The 14,539-nt window shown below is 55.3% G+C and overlaps 1 protein-coding gene across 2 annotated transcripts; it reads left to right on the forward strand.

Annotated features, from left to right (window-relative positions):
* Nucleotides 1-626: 626 nt before the first annotated feature.
* LOC109460342 (uncharacterized) lies at nucleotides 627-11,113 on the forward strand. 2 transcript variants are annotated; one of them, XM_074336902.2, is made up of 9 exons: nucleotides 629-822; nucleotides 2,609-2,732; nucleotides 3,139-3,267; nucleotides 4,258-4,369; nucleotides 5,050-5,123; nucleotides 7,791-7,919; nucleotides 8,494-8,519; nucleotides 8,943-9,216; nucleotides 10,886-11,113. In XM_074336902.2, exons 1-9 carry the CDS (start codon nucleotides 736-738, stop codon nucleotides 11,068-11,070), a joined length of 1,140 nt encoding a protein of 379 aa, XP_074193003.2. In that variant the 5' UTR covers nucleotides 629-735; the 3' UTR covers nucleotides 11,071-11,113. The 2 variants fall into 2 exon arrangements, with proteins under 2 accessions (XP_088645917.1, XP_074193003.2); XM_088789791.1 differs by lacking the exon at nucleotides 8,943-9,216 and having other exon boundaries at nucleotides 627-822.
* The last annotated feature ends 3,426 nt before the right edge of the window (nucleotides 11,114-14,539 follow it).

Consider the following 14,539-nt stretch of genomic DNA (forward strand, 5'->3'; position numbering starts at 1 on the left):
CGTTTTCTGCATCTTGATACCACGATGAGCTGCCCTGGGCCCTTTTCCAGCCGGAATCGTCCACGAAGCCTCGGGACGCCCTCCATAATTCACTTTATGTCCTTGGCGTGCAACAACTATTCTAAATCCTCAAGGAAAGAAAGCGGAGTGGGTATTACCCCATAGGGACAGTCGGGCCGTGTCCAGATAGGTGCCAAGACTAGGCTGTCAGGGGAGGGAGCATGGGGTGCGTGGTGAGGGGTGGAAGTCTGTGATACCCTCCCCTCTCCCACCCCCTGAGAGCGACAAGTGAAAATTCTGCGGTGCTGGAGGCTGCGTGGATGGCCATTCCGGGGACCTGACCCTGAAGTCCAGCCGGTGGCCTCCGCTGCGGAGACGGCCTGGGCTGAATGCAGGACGTCCTGGTCAGCGTCGCTCATCAGAGGTGTGGCATCCGAGTGTGGATTCAGCAGCCGCCACAGTCACTGGAGGGAAGTAACTGGGGGCAGGACACTAGGCTAACACAGGTGGGCTGACATTGACTATAAAAGGCAGGGAAGGGGCGGGGACTAGAAAACAGCACGGACCACACGTCAAAGTCGCGAGAAAGGGCGGGGACTAGGTTAACAAATCGGGTTAGACTGTTGAAAAGGGGCTGGGAAAGGGCGGGGACTACGCGCGGAAACCATCCATCAGCCCGTCAGTATCACTTAAGACTGAGCTTCGGGACGGTCTTTCTGTACGCGATCCCGCTTAATGAATTGGACTGCCAGCCGCCCGCCGGCCCCGACCCCGTGTGCCATGGTCCTGCTCCCACCGCTGCTGATGCTGCTTCGGGCTCAGGTGGGTGGGCGGCGGGGGAGGGGGTCTCGGGCACCGAGGACGCCGAGAGCCGGGGAGGGGGCAGAGTCCCGGGAGCTCGTCCTGAGCGAGGCTGGCGCGGACAGCGGGACCCTCGCGGAGAGACCCGGACTGAGCCTGAGACCTGCAGGCAGGAGGGAAACCGGCGCTCCCGAAATGCAGTTTTTTTAAAGCACTAGAAAGAGAATTTCCTAAAGCTGTTTAAAGGTGTCCGGAGGGAAACCCGCAGCGCTCCGCACCCCTCGGGGCCCGAGCACCCGAATCCCGAGCAGGTCTCGGCTGGGAACTCCTCCCTCACTCCACCGGGGCCTCTCAGCACCCCAGACTCGGATGCCAGCGGGCCAGACGGGCAACTGTGAGTGCCCCCTGGGGAGCGAGGCGGACCTCAGCTCAGAAGAGAATCTGGAACCCATGAGGGTGACGGGAAAAGCTACGGCCTCATCCTCAGTGGCCTAAACGTTAGATATGAGGTGGGGGAGGGGACAGGAAGGCCGACTCCTCACCTTTCAGTTCCAAGGAAAGGAGCTCCTGTGTGGTCGCTCAGCTCTCACTGCACAGACGGGGGCCTGTCGCTCAGCTCTCACTGCACAGACGGGGGCCTGTCGCTCAGCTCTCACTGCACAGACGGGGGGGGGGGGGGGGGGGGGGGGGGCCTGTCGTCCTGGGCCAGCCCCAGAGGAACCCGCCCTTCAGGGAGAGGCTGAAGCGCTACCTCACCGCGCACAGGAAGCTGGGCACCTGCTGTTACCCCACGTTCTTCTCCGGGAAAGAACAGCACAACTGCTCTGGGACAGACGAGAACCTGGGTCCAAGGCCGTCAGCATCCAGAGGGAGAAGGTGGAAGACGCCAGGGAGAAAGACGGGTCGTGGCTCAACTGCCAGGTGGCTTTCAGGACCAGGGCTCTTACAACACTGAGGAGTGATTTTAGGCGACGCCGTGCCCTCCACTGCTGGGCACCGACTCAGCGAGGGCGGCCCCTCAGAGAAGTCCTGGCTGCGTCGTCCCAGAACTGAGCACCCAGTGTCCGCGACAGGCGTCCAGCTCACCCAGGGTCTCGGAGCAGTTACTCAAGCTCCATGGACAAGGGCTGAGCTTTCTGCACGAGCCTGGGATCCATTATGACAAAGGAGGGCCAGAGCCCGGGGGACGAGATGTGTGCCAATGGGACTAGCGTTGGAAGAGCTTCTTTTATAAAGAAAAAACTGGAGCCGGGGGCGGGGTATATTTTCTCCTGAGGATATCCACCCACCCCCTCCTCCTCTGCAGACCCTGCCCCTTTGTGCTTCCCAGCTTACTGGGGCGGCTACTGTCCCACTTTCTGTGCTTGGCCAGCCCAGATATGTCTGCTCTTGTTGACTTTATTGTTACCAAATTCTCTTCCCTGTGACACATTCACCCCCAAGGAGATGGAATGAAAACTGACGCCTTTTCTGATCCCACATACAGAGCCACTTTGCTTAGGGCCTCCCCGAGCCCAGGCCCCCAGGCACAGGCTCAGGGCAGCATTCGGGGCCCTACAAGGTGGGGTGTGCCCTGCAGCCTGGGCATTTATGGTGAGGAGCCCGGCTCTCCAGGGAGATGGTCTGGGATGGAGCCCTTGACAGGTCACCCGAGCTCCTGTAAAATCGGGGTTTCAGTAGTTGCGGCTCTTGGGCTGGCATTGGGATTAATTGAGCTGTGACTTTGCACAGCTGAGAGCAACGCCCATCACATCAGAGGGGACCACACAGGTGAGCTACGAATAAAACGTGTCTTGTCCTTTTCCAGCTGACAGTCACCACCTCAAATGACTTGATTTCCAAGCAGAGCCCGGGGCCCCCCAGCCTGACGACTCAGGGTGTGTTTGGCGAGTACTGGACTGCCAGCCACTGGTGCAAGTGCTGCCCGGCCGGTGAGTCCCCACCCTGGAGATCGGACGGGATTCATCCCTGGGCCACTGGGCTTGCTCATGCCCTCTGGCTGCACAGTACAATAAATGCGCATCTAATGCGGTGAAAGCTCATTCCCAGCCCACCTAAATCCCACTAACTAACATTGCATCATGGAGACTGACAGAGCCGATGAGGTGGGAGATGGCCCCAGGGAAATCCTTCTGGAAGGAAGCACTCGCCTGCCCTCAGTGAGGGTGACCAAGGAAACTAGTCCTGGCTGAGGGGAGTACTTATGGGGAAGTGAGGGGCAGGATCCTGTGTCAGACCCCGGGGCCTGCAGATGGAACCTGGGCAGTGCTCACACGGGGGACCGACCCAAGGTGTGCGGGGGCGGGATCTCACCACAGCGCCGCACCTCTCACGCAGGCTCGTATGTCAGTGAACCGTGCAGGAGCCCGCACACCCTCGGCAGGTGTGTGAAGTGTGACAGAGGGACGTTCACAGCGTTCCCCAACGGCCTGGATTCCTGTTTCCCCTGCGCCACCTGTTCCGAAGGTGAGTCTGTTGCACAGGTACCTTCCTTGACCTTGAAACCTGCAGCCCTTGACCCCACAGTGGCCAGCCAGGAACGTGTCCTAAACAAGTCGGTAACGTTGAGTCTAAATATTTAGCTGCAAGGATGCTTGTGTTTAGCCTGAAATTTTAAGAAAAGGCAAGGTGCCCATGGACCCGCTTTGCGTAAAGAACGGACGGGGCAGTGACAACACACAGGGCTGACCGTCGCTGCAAACAAGTGGCTGCAGAACTTCTGAGGATGAGAAAAATTGTTCCTAAAGTGTTGTGAGCATGAGAAAAAGGGACAGAACACACAGGAGTTACACTGTGATTCAAAATCCTAAGCAATTTCCCCCCTTTTAAATCATTTTATTCAAATTGCAAGTTAGTAAATTAAATTTAGAAAACTTGAAGACCCACAGAAAAGTAATAAGATAAACATCACCTGTCTGGGAATAAGGAGTTTGTGTTAAGAAAAATTTTTAAACGTGTAGAAAAGTTGAAAGAATAAAGCAGGGGCACCAATGGCTTTTTTCCCAATGATGAAACAATGCTTTGTGTCTTATCACCTGTATGAGGGGCCGTGTCTAGGAACCATTTGAAATCAGCTGCAGAGTCACAATATTCACCCCGAAACACTGCAGCACCCACTTCCTAAGAACAGACACGCTCCCTGACAGAACCAGGTGCTGTGGCCACATCCAGGAGAAGGAACAGTAATTCCCTAACGTCCAGTCCATCTGCACATTTCCTGGGACGCAGTGAGCCAGCACCCGGGTCAGGTGTTTACCTGGGGAGACAGGTGTGGGAAGATGTGGTAGGATGTGCACGGCAGGGTCTGCAGTGCTCACCAGACTGGGACCGTCCCAGGGCCTCCGCTGAGGTCTGGACCCGGGCCACACAGCTTCCATTCAAGTGACCATAGAGGTCCCGTTTCCCCACATCACAGAGTGCGCCCCTGGGGCTGACCCAGTGTTTCCTCACCTACAGACCAAGAAATGGTGGTGGAGTGTACATCGACCAGGGACAGGATATGCCGGTGTAAAACAGGCCATTTCTACGAGCTCCCGGACGTCTATGAATTCTGCAGACGGTGCAGCACGTAGGTGCCGTGGGCGGGGTCACAGGTGGCTGTGGGCCTGGGCTTGTGTGGGCTTATTCTTTAGGAGCTGACAACAGTGGGACGTGGGACTCTCCCCGGGTGACCACAGGCCGACACCAGCCCGAGACTGTTCCCACTCCAGCCTCGTGGCCCTCTTTTCTCTTTTCTTATCCCCCCCAGGTCCATAGACTCCTGTTCATCTTCACGTTATTTCATATTTGGGCAAATTCTATTTCACATGTTTCTTTTCCTTTTTTCTAGAGTTTTCTGATTGCCTCTCCCTGTTTCAATGCATCACTTGTCTTTTTCAAGCCTCACTTTTTCCGAGCTCTCCTCCACCCTCTCTGTCTGGCATCCGTCATGGAGCTTGTGTCCCTGGGTCCCCAGCTGGACTCACCACTCTCCAGGTCAGCTCCCAGCGGTCAGTGCGAGTGGCCCTTCCCACCCTCCTGGGCTCGCTCCTTCGTTTTGCTGGAGCGTATCCTGATGTCACACACGGGGGTGCTGGAGATGGATGATCACAGCACACACTGCTCCCCAGATGTGGGTTTGAGGGAAGCGCCCCGCTGCAATCCCACCACAGAGCCCACTTCCTGTTGGTGACAGTGTGGACCCGGGTGCCTGGGGCCCTGGAGAAGGCTGTGGGAACAGGAACACAGAGGACCTTTCTGTCCCCCCAGGTGCCCCACAGGGAACGTCGTCCTACATAAATGCAACTCTACGGCAGACACAGTGTGCGGCAAGCCTGACCTGGGTAAGAGACGCCCTGCTATTTCATGTGTATTTTTATTGAGATGAAATTCATGTATGAAATTAACCATTTCAGTGAACAATTTAGTGACCAAGGTACCACCCCCTCTGTCGAGTTCCGAAACACTTACATCACCCCAAAAGGAATGTCAGCACCCATTAAACAATAATAGCTCCCCACTCCTTCCCCCAGCCCCTGCCAAACACGGGTCTGCTCTCTGTCCGTAGAGTTTCCTATTTGGACATTTCATACGAAAGGACTTGTAGGATGTGGCCTTCGGTATCTAAGGGTGGGATAATATTTTTGCATAAATGGTGTTGGAGAAACTGGACATCCACTGCAATGAAGGAGCTGGACCCTTACTTTACCCCAAACAGAAAAATCAACTCAAGATGAATCAAAGACCTAACTGTAAGAACTAAAACTCCTGGAAGAAAACAGAGGAAAAGCTTCATGACATTAGATTTGGGAATGACTCCTTGGCTATGACACCAAAGGACCAGGCAACGAAAGAGAACCACAGACAAGAGAGACATAATCAAAATAAAATCTGGGCATCAGAGAGTATACAGTCGACAGAGTGAAAAGAAAACCCATAGAACAGGAAAAAACCCACAGAACAGGGGACAAGGGACTGATGTTCGCAACGCGTAAAGAACTACAGATCAACTACAACAAAAAAACTAACCACCCGATTTTTTCAATGGAAAGGAGCTGGAATAGCCATTTCTCCAGAGAAGATGTTCAAATGGTCAACGAGCCCGTGACACGGTGATGGTCACTTTGCATCACGACATTAGGGGGATGACATCACCACTCACCAGGGAAATGCCAATCAAAGGCACAGTGACCGACCAGCTCTCACCCCCTTGGACGGCTACTATTAAACATGTTTTAACACACACGACTGTTGGCGAGAGCAGAGAGAAACTTGTGCCCTGTTGGTGGGATGTAAAATGATGATAGACTATGGAAAATACGATGTGGTCCCTTAAAAATTAAATGCAGAATTACCATAGGATCCACCAATCCCACTTCTGGGAGTGCACCCCAAAAGAAGTCAAGTCAGGGACTCAGATATTTGTACACTCATGTTCGTAACATATTTTAACAGGAACGGCGTCACGTGACCCCCTTGGGCCTCTGGTCATAGGTCTGGTTCTCCAAGATGTCTATGGAGGCCTCATCCCATAGGCCTGATCAGTTATTACCTCCACTTCCAGCCTCTCTCCCCACCCTGGAGGATGGGGGTGGGGCTGAGGGTTCCAAACTTCACATCATGACCTGGTCTTTCCGGCCATCAGCCCCCAGCCAGGAGCCACCAGAGCTGCCTCATTAGAACAGAAGCCACTCCTGTCACCCAGGAAATTCCGAGGGACTCAGGAGCTGTATGTCCGGAGCCAGGAGCAGACACCTATGTACACACGTTTCTTAACATTTCACAGCGGGACTTTCAGCGCTGACCGGGCAAACCAGGCCTCGTTGGTCAGCAGAGACCCGTCCTGGCTCAGCCACCCCGGCCGGCCAGCGCGTCCGGATGTCCACCTGTAAGAGGACTGTACCGGAGACACAGCCTGACACAGGACATCCCTTCAGAGTGGGCATCGAGCATCACCACCTCAAACACCCACGTGGCCAATGAATCTTTCGGGCCCGTCTGAGAGCTGCCACTGGCACCCCACCCTGGGGGAGGGAGTCAGTCCTACCTGCCCTCAGGTGTGCCCACCTGGAGCAGCCTCCTCCCCTCCCCACCCCCACCACGTGCTGGGGCCCAGCCCCAGGAAAGGCCAGGCCCGGCTGGCAGAGGCCTGCTCACGGGGCCTCCTCCCCAGGTTGGCCGTGTCTGCTGGGCCAGCGAGTGGAGATGTTCATTTGTCCCCGCAGTTTTCCAGAGATGTAATTGACATCGGCAGTGTCAGCATGAGGGGTAGGGCTCGGTGACCTGACTGACATATACTGGGACATGGTCAGCGCACTCAGTTTAGGTAACGTCTAGCATTTGCTACAGATACAATAGGAAAGAGGAGAGAGCGTTTTTCTCCTTGCGATGGGGGCTCTTGGGCTGTCCTCTCTGAACTTTCTGATACACGTGCGGCAGTGTTAGCTGACCTCACCATGCTGCCGTCCCAGCCCCAGGCTTGTTATCTCATAACTCTGTGCCTTCGCCCCCTCCCTCCAGCCCACCCCACCGCCGCCGCCGCCGCCGGTAACCAGCAACCTGATCTCTTCTGTCTGAGTCGGCTTTGGTTTTAGATCCCACATGTAGATGACATCGTGTGCTGCTTGTCTTTCTCTGTCTGGCTTATCTCACTCGGCAGAACCCTTCAAGGTCCATCCACGTTGTCGCAAATGGCAGGGTGTCCTGCTTTTTGTGGCTGAGTTGTGTTCCAGTGTGAGTGTGAGTGTGTGTGTGTGTCCACGTGTGTATGTGTGCGCACGTGTGCACACCACAGCCTCTCCTGTCTTCTGTCCGGGGACACTTGGGGGCTTCCATGCCTCCCTGGCTGCTGTGAACATGGGGCGCACATGTCTCCTCCACATAGTTTCCTTCAGCTATTTCCCCAGAGATACAATTGCTGGGTCTGTTTTTTTCTTCCTTATCATGTGGCTGCTGAAAGAAACGGTCCGTTTCTCACCTTACTGTGACGTTTTCTGTTTTCCCCATTTTAGGGTACAGACACTTGCTCTTTGTCTTCATGGCGATCGTTGTCATGGTCCTGATTTCCTGTGCAATCACACTTTGCTACAGTAAGACACAATATGGAAGTATCTGGGCTGTGTGCCATCGTCTCCGGGACGGTATGTAGCGTGGAGTTAGAGCCACTGGACGGGGGTAGTGACAGCCCGGGCTGCGGGCAGGTCCTGGGGACGCCTGAGTTAGGACAGGGCTGGGCCTTTCCTTCTCAGCACGTGGTTCTCACCAGCTGAGGCTCCTCTTATCCCACAGAACGGCCCAAAGGGAGGACACTCGCCTGGAAGTCACCACAGTGCGGTCACCGCTGATCCCCAGGCTGACGCTGAGGGACGGGCATGGCTGGATTTCCGGGTCCCTAATGCATCCGTTAATGGGGTGCAAGCTGCATCTCAGATGCAGACCGGGGCTGGGCAGGGTGTGGGGAGCCTCAGTGGGGAGGAGCCCTGAGCTGCTGGCACCAAATGGCGGCTGGGAGCCCTTGGTGCAGAGCCACAGGCCTTGTGGAAGTTACCAGAAATGTGTAACCGGACAACGGTGGGAAGCGAGGCACCCCAGGCTCATTCCTGCAGCTTCCCTGGCGTGCCCTTGGCTTGGGGAGGGGTGCGATTTCTTCTCAAGACACTGCATCACAGAAAAGTCCTTGCCACCCATTAAGCAGTTTACTGTCTGTCTTCACAGGAAACGGTGACAGAAGAGAAAACACGGTGAGTGTCGTCCTGGTTTCTCATGAGTAACATGGTGCAGGCCCAGGCAGGGCTTCCCATTGGGACTCAGGCCAGCCCAGGAGTCAGGAGGTGGCCCTACCAGCTCCAGGAAGCCGGTACCTGCCTGAGTATTAGTCACGGATTGTCCTGTGGCCAAATGGGAACCGAGGGCCATGAGCTGGAGGAACCTCTGCTCTGGAGGGTTCCATTCCTGATGGGGAACCCGAGATGCCAAACGGGCCTGGGGGAGCCTTGACTAAGACCAGCCAAACCGACAGTCAGGGCACAGCCGAGGCCAAGGCCGGCCCCACTGGGCCCCTCCGTGTTCTCTCCAAACCCCGGTTGGCATGGGATCCGTGGGCCCCCAGCCTCCCAGGGGCACCTGTGCAAATCACCGACTGAAAGTGTTTTCTTGGTTTTTAGTTCCCTGAAGGCTCAGTGCCCTTGGCATCGTCAGATGGGGACCAAGATGCAGACTCTTCAGTCCCCACGACAGGAAATGTAAGCCTGTCTGAGGACACCTTGGACATGGTGTCTGAGGCCCCGACCCTCACCAGGAGCCTGGAGAGCCTGGCGGGTGTCGATGGCACACAGGCTGCAGAAGGTGCAGGAGGCCGGGCCCCAGACAGGTCACAGCCTGACCCTCCTGTGTCCTCCCGGGCCTGTGGTCAGGCTGAGGTCCAGATGGATCCGGAAGGTAGGAGGGTGTTTGTAAGTGAGTCTGAAAAATAATAGTAACAGTGACAATGTCCATCCCAGCCAGGCGATGCCAAGTCTCTCCAGGGTTCCTTTAGTCATCAGAGCAACCCCCTTTGGGGGAACCATAGCCTGATTCTAGGCGAGGACCCTGAGTACAGAGAGTCACCCTGCCGGCCCCGCCCACCACAGGTGAGCAGCAGAGCAGGGCCTGGGGTCAGGTGTGCACTTGGCCTCCTCCCACACCTGGGCACCCGCCCTGTCAATCAGCCATCCTGCAGGAGCCGCCCTCTATTCAGGGCTGAGGGGCAGAAAGCAGAGGTGTTAGCTCACTTTGGCCAATGTCACAACTCACTACAGATTGGCTTAAAGCCACAGACCTTTGTTCTCTCACAGTCTGGGGTCCAGGACTCCAAGATCAAGGTGTCACAGGCTGCGCTCCTGCCGAGGCTCTTGGGGGCGTCTCTCTGTCCTTTTGACGCCCGTGGAGGCTGGAGTCCCTGGACTGAGGTGCCTCACTCGTATCTGTGCCTCTGTCATCACACGGCCCCTCCTGTGGCTCTCTCCTATCCTTGTGGGGACACAGTCATATGGATAGAGCCCCCCCTACTCCAGTATGACCTCATTTTCACTGTTTCCAAATACAGTCACGTCTTGAGGTTCCGGTGTACATGAATTTGGGGGGACACTCTCCAACCCAGTGTAGGAATCTTTGCAGGTCTGCAGTGGGGTCTCCCAGGAGAAAGAGAAGACGGTTACGTGGCTGGAGAGGGAGGGCCAGACAGGCAGAGGGAGCTGCCTATACAGGCCATGGGAGGCTGCAGGGGGCTGGGCTCGGGGACGGGTCCATCCCCCAGATGGACGTGCAGAGCGGCAGGGAGCAGCCTGGGAGAGCTTGTGGTGCCGGACAAAGGACCTGAGACGTAGCCCTCATTGGGGGGCCCCATGCGGGACCCCACAGGTGCCCGGTGGGTGTGAATCTGTACCATCTGCTGTTCTAGCTGGGAGGGCTGTGTGATCCTCTGGGCCCGTGGAGAGATCACTCCACAACCCACAGCTGATCTATGAGCAGACAGACCATGCGGTCCAACAGTGATCTGGTGACAAATGTGGGCAAATAGTGAGTTCGGGGGGGACACTTCATTATGCATTATAGTCGATATTATTTTCACTGTACCTTGAGCGAACCCTGTAACCTCTCGTCCCTGCCGTAACCCTTGGTGGCAAAGTATCTTATCCTTTTTTTTATTGAGGACAAAACTAGGGTGCAGAAGTTCAAGTCACTGAGCCAAGTGTGTTAGTCAGATTAGATGGAACCATATCATTTTCAATGAAGTCAGCATCTGGTGGGTTAATGGTCCAGGACTGCTCTGCTTCATGTGGTGACTGGGGGATCCAAGCAGTCGGGGGTGGGGGGGAAGAGTCTGGGACCCACCCCCACTCTCGAGGACCTCGGACCCCAAGTGACACACGTCTGTGCCACTTGCTTCCTTTTGCTAAAGCTAGTCCTGTGGCCCCAGCCTCAGTACCTGGGTGGCAGGGGTTGGGGGTTGCCGAGACCACTGCCTCTGCCTCACCAGGGTTAGATACAGACTCTAGGCTTGGCCTCATTTCATTTCCAGTTTCTCGCAAGGCATGGAAATAACCCCTCTCTGTTTGTTCCTTTCCAGCTGCCTCTGAAGCTGTTGTTTACAGAGGACTGCAGAGCCCCAATGATGGGGAACCCTCTTCCGCCAAGAACCAGAAGATGGAAGAGGGCTCAGAGCAGACTCCCACTGCCGGCTCTAGGCTGGGTCCGGGGGAATCAGTAAATTGGGTATGGTTTGGAATTTTGAGACTGCTGAATGTATCTTAATTATTTTTTTATTGCGGTGAATGAAATTCACCATTGCAACCACGGTAAATGATTCAGTGGCTTTTACTGCGTTCACAAAGCTGTGCTGCTTTCACCACCATCTGGTTCCAGAACATTCCCATCACCCCCAAAGAAACCCCAGTACCCATTCAGAGGTCACTCCCCGCTCCGCCAATCCTGTCCCCTCACCTGAGCCCACCTCAGGTCCTGGAAAACACCAACCTACTTCCTGTCTCTGTGGCTGTGCCTGTTCCGGACATTTCACGTGAATGGAGTCACATGGCAGATGGCCTCTTGTGTCTGGCTTCTTTCACTCAGAACAATGTTTTCGAGTTTCGTCCGTGTCGTAGTGTGTCAGTGCCCCACCCCTTCTATTGGACCGATTGTGTACACAGACCCCACTTTATTTCTCCATTTAGCAGTCGATGGACATTCGGTTTCCACTTTTTTACTATTGTGCGTAGTGCTCTGTGAACATGGGGTACAAGTTCCCATGTGGATACTCGTCTATGTTTTCATTTTTGATTGATCGTTTTTATTGATTTAAACTATACATATAGGATTTTTTTTTTTTAAGAGTCTCTAACCCAATGTGTCAACACCTTTTCTGACCAAGACTTGCCAGAAAATGTCAACACCAAGAGAATCCAAATTCCTCTACTGGATGGTAATGACGTTACATTTTAAAGACTTTCTTTGTAGAGGTGGTGTGTTTTTTTTCCAGAGTTGGGAAAATTCTTTTGTTAAATCTGAAAATTCAGTTCGAACTTGAATTTTGCCTCTATGTAAAGAGCATTAAGACAGACACTGAAATTGAAAATCACACACACATACACACACACACACACGAGTTCGCTTCAGTGCCAGAAGGCCCGGATTTCAGTGCCAGGAAGTGAGAAGCTCAGAAACATTCTGATCTATGACTTTGAAAGCTGGTCTTCATGCTTAATCATTCTGTCATTCTGTCCAAAGCTGGCCACAGGCCTGTTCTCTTCCCCACCCACACCCCTATCCCCCCACTTGTCTGAAGCTGGTCTACATTTCCCCTTTTTCTGAGAATCCCACTTGTCCCAGCGCTGGTCAATGTCCTGCAGCCCTGCACTGAGTCATATCTGGAACTTTCCGTTACCTCGGCCGAGATCCCTTGAACCTGCCCAGCCTTGGCATGCCCTCCTGGGGGACCTTGACGATCTTAGGGTCGTTAGGAGGGGCAGGGATTTCTCAGGATGAGCAAATGATTTCAGTCCTTAAAGTTGTGTTTGATTCATTCAAGGCGGTGACATGCAGAGGGGCGCAGTCAGGCGGCACACAGCGGTCCTGGGGGAGTCCCTTCCAGTGACTGCTGCTTACACCCTGTGCGGTCCCCACAGCCACCTCCAGAGCCACCTACCTAGGATGGGAGCTCACGCTCCCCGAGTCCCACATGGGCTGTGTTTGGGGCTTCATTCCTGGGTGTGCTGGCCTGCGATGGGGACGCTGCCTAGGTGTGGGTGGGTCAGCTAAGGGCTGCATTGCGATCAGGCTTCCGATCTGAGTTCCTTCATTAGTTCTAACAGGCAGTTGCTGTGCTTGTGTGTTAGCTTTGTGGAGTCTGTTTAGGGTTTTCTGCATAAAAGATGACGAACAGAGATCGTTTTACTTCTTCCCTTCCAGTTCGATGCCTTTTACTTTTACTTTTGCTTCTTGCATCTCTATTCTGGCCGATGTTTGGCCTTTCTGTGCACGCAGGTGGGAGCAGTACTTCTATACTTATTAAGGCTGGAAGAAGAGACGCTCCCTTGTGGAACAGCAGTGGGAGACGTGATGAATCCTGCAGGGAGAAGCCGAGAGAGGTGGCTGCCATCAGCCACACTGTGGGGTCACCCTGTACTGTCACCCTGTGGTCATGGAGGCTCAGAGAGCATATGTGACAAGCACTGACTCGTCCTCCATGGACACCTGAGTTGTGTCCACCTTCTGGCTGCTGTGAATGATGCTGCTATGAACATGGGGGTAGAGATGGCTCCTCGACACCCTGCTCTCGGTTCTTTTGGGTCTCGAGTGGAATGAGAAGCAGCTTTGCCATGGCAGGGCCTACGAGGCCCCCCTTGATTTCTTCCTTGGGGGACCAGCTCAATCAAAGACGTCCTGGTGAAAACACTGCCTCCCGCCCAGGCAATGGGGCTGTGCTCTAGAAGGAGCAGGGCTTCCACTCAGCTCCAGCCGAGCCGACACCAGGCCGCCCTGCTCCCACGTGCCTTCCTTAGTCTGCCTGTCCTGCCTCCTCTCCCATTGCCAGGCCCTGGCACAATTGTGTACTTTACACCGAGACTTCACGCGTTAGTTACTCGATGGTTTAGCCAGCGGCACTCAGTGTGGTACCCAGTGGTGTGGAGGACTGGACACGTGCAGGGTGCTTAGATGAGTACGTGGCAGGAGGTGAGGATAGCACATGCTTCACTGAGGACAAATGCTCCTTCCAGGTTCATTCATTCTGGTCTTCCACCCGTGCTGTCATTAGATGACTGCGGTCAGACACCTCGTGTTACAGAAGGAATTGTGTCCCCCCTTCCCCTCCCACATCATATGTTGAGGTCCTAACCCCCAGGCCCTCAGAATGTGGTCTGATTTGGAAATAGGATCTAATTATCATATTTGCAGATGTCATTAGTTAATATGAGGTCATGGAGGACCTGTGGTCTGTAACCCAGTGTGACTGGTGTCCTTACAAAAAGGGAAATTTAGCACAGACGGGGAGAAGACCAGGTGAAGAAGAGGCAGAGATGGGCTGATGCTTCCACAAGCCAAGGAAAGCCAAGGTTTGCCGGCCACCACCTGGGGGAGGCCTGGAGCAGCCTCTCCCTCACCCTGGGAAGGAACCCAGCCTGGTGACACCTTCATCTCAGGCTTGCAGCCTCCAGACCTGGGAGGGACAGGTTCTGTTGTTTAAACCGCAGGGTCCCTGGTCCTTTGTTAAGGCCCCGCTAGCAAATTAATACAGGTGGGTGCCTCCTGGGCCACCCGGTCACCTTTGACTATAGGACAATTTCTTTCACATGACTAATTACACATCACTTTCAGGAATTCAAGGGATCAGAGGCACCGCCCACCTGGCCCCTGGGCCTGGGCGGTCCTGCAGATCAGATCACTCAGGAGCACCCCACAACAGCCCAGAGTGGAGCCCACGCCCCCCCGCGCGCTGCCCCCACCCCACCCCACCCCCACCCCACACCCCCACACCCCCACCCACCCCAGCCCCACCCCCACCCCCCACCCCCACCCTCCCCACCCCCACCCCCACCCCCACCCCACCCCCCCACCCCCACCCCCCACTCCACCCCACCCCACCCCACCCCCACCCCACCCCCCCACCCCCACCCCCCCACCCCCCCACCCCCACCCCACCCCCCCACCCCCACCCCCACCCCACCCCCACTCCACCCCACCCCACCCCACCCCACAGCCTCCTGCGCATGTCCGCAAAGGCCAC

Source organism: Rhinolophus sinicus, chromosome 14 (genome assembly GCF_057876585.1).
Source record: "Rhinolophus sinicus isolate RSI-liver-muscle chromosome 14, RSI-T2T, whole genome shotgun sequence".
Lineage (NCBI taxonomy): Eukaryota > Metazoa > Chordata > Mammalia > Chiroptera > Rhinolophidae > Rhinolophus > Rhinolophus sinicus.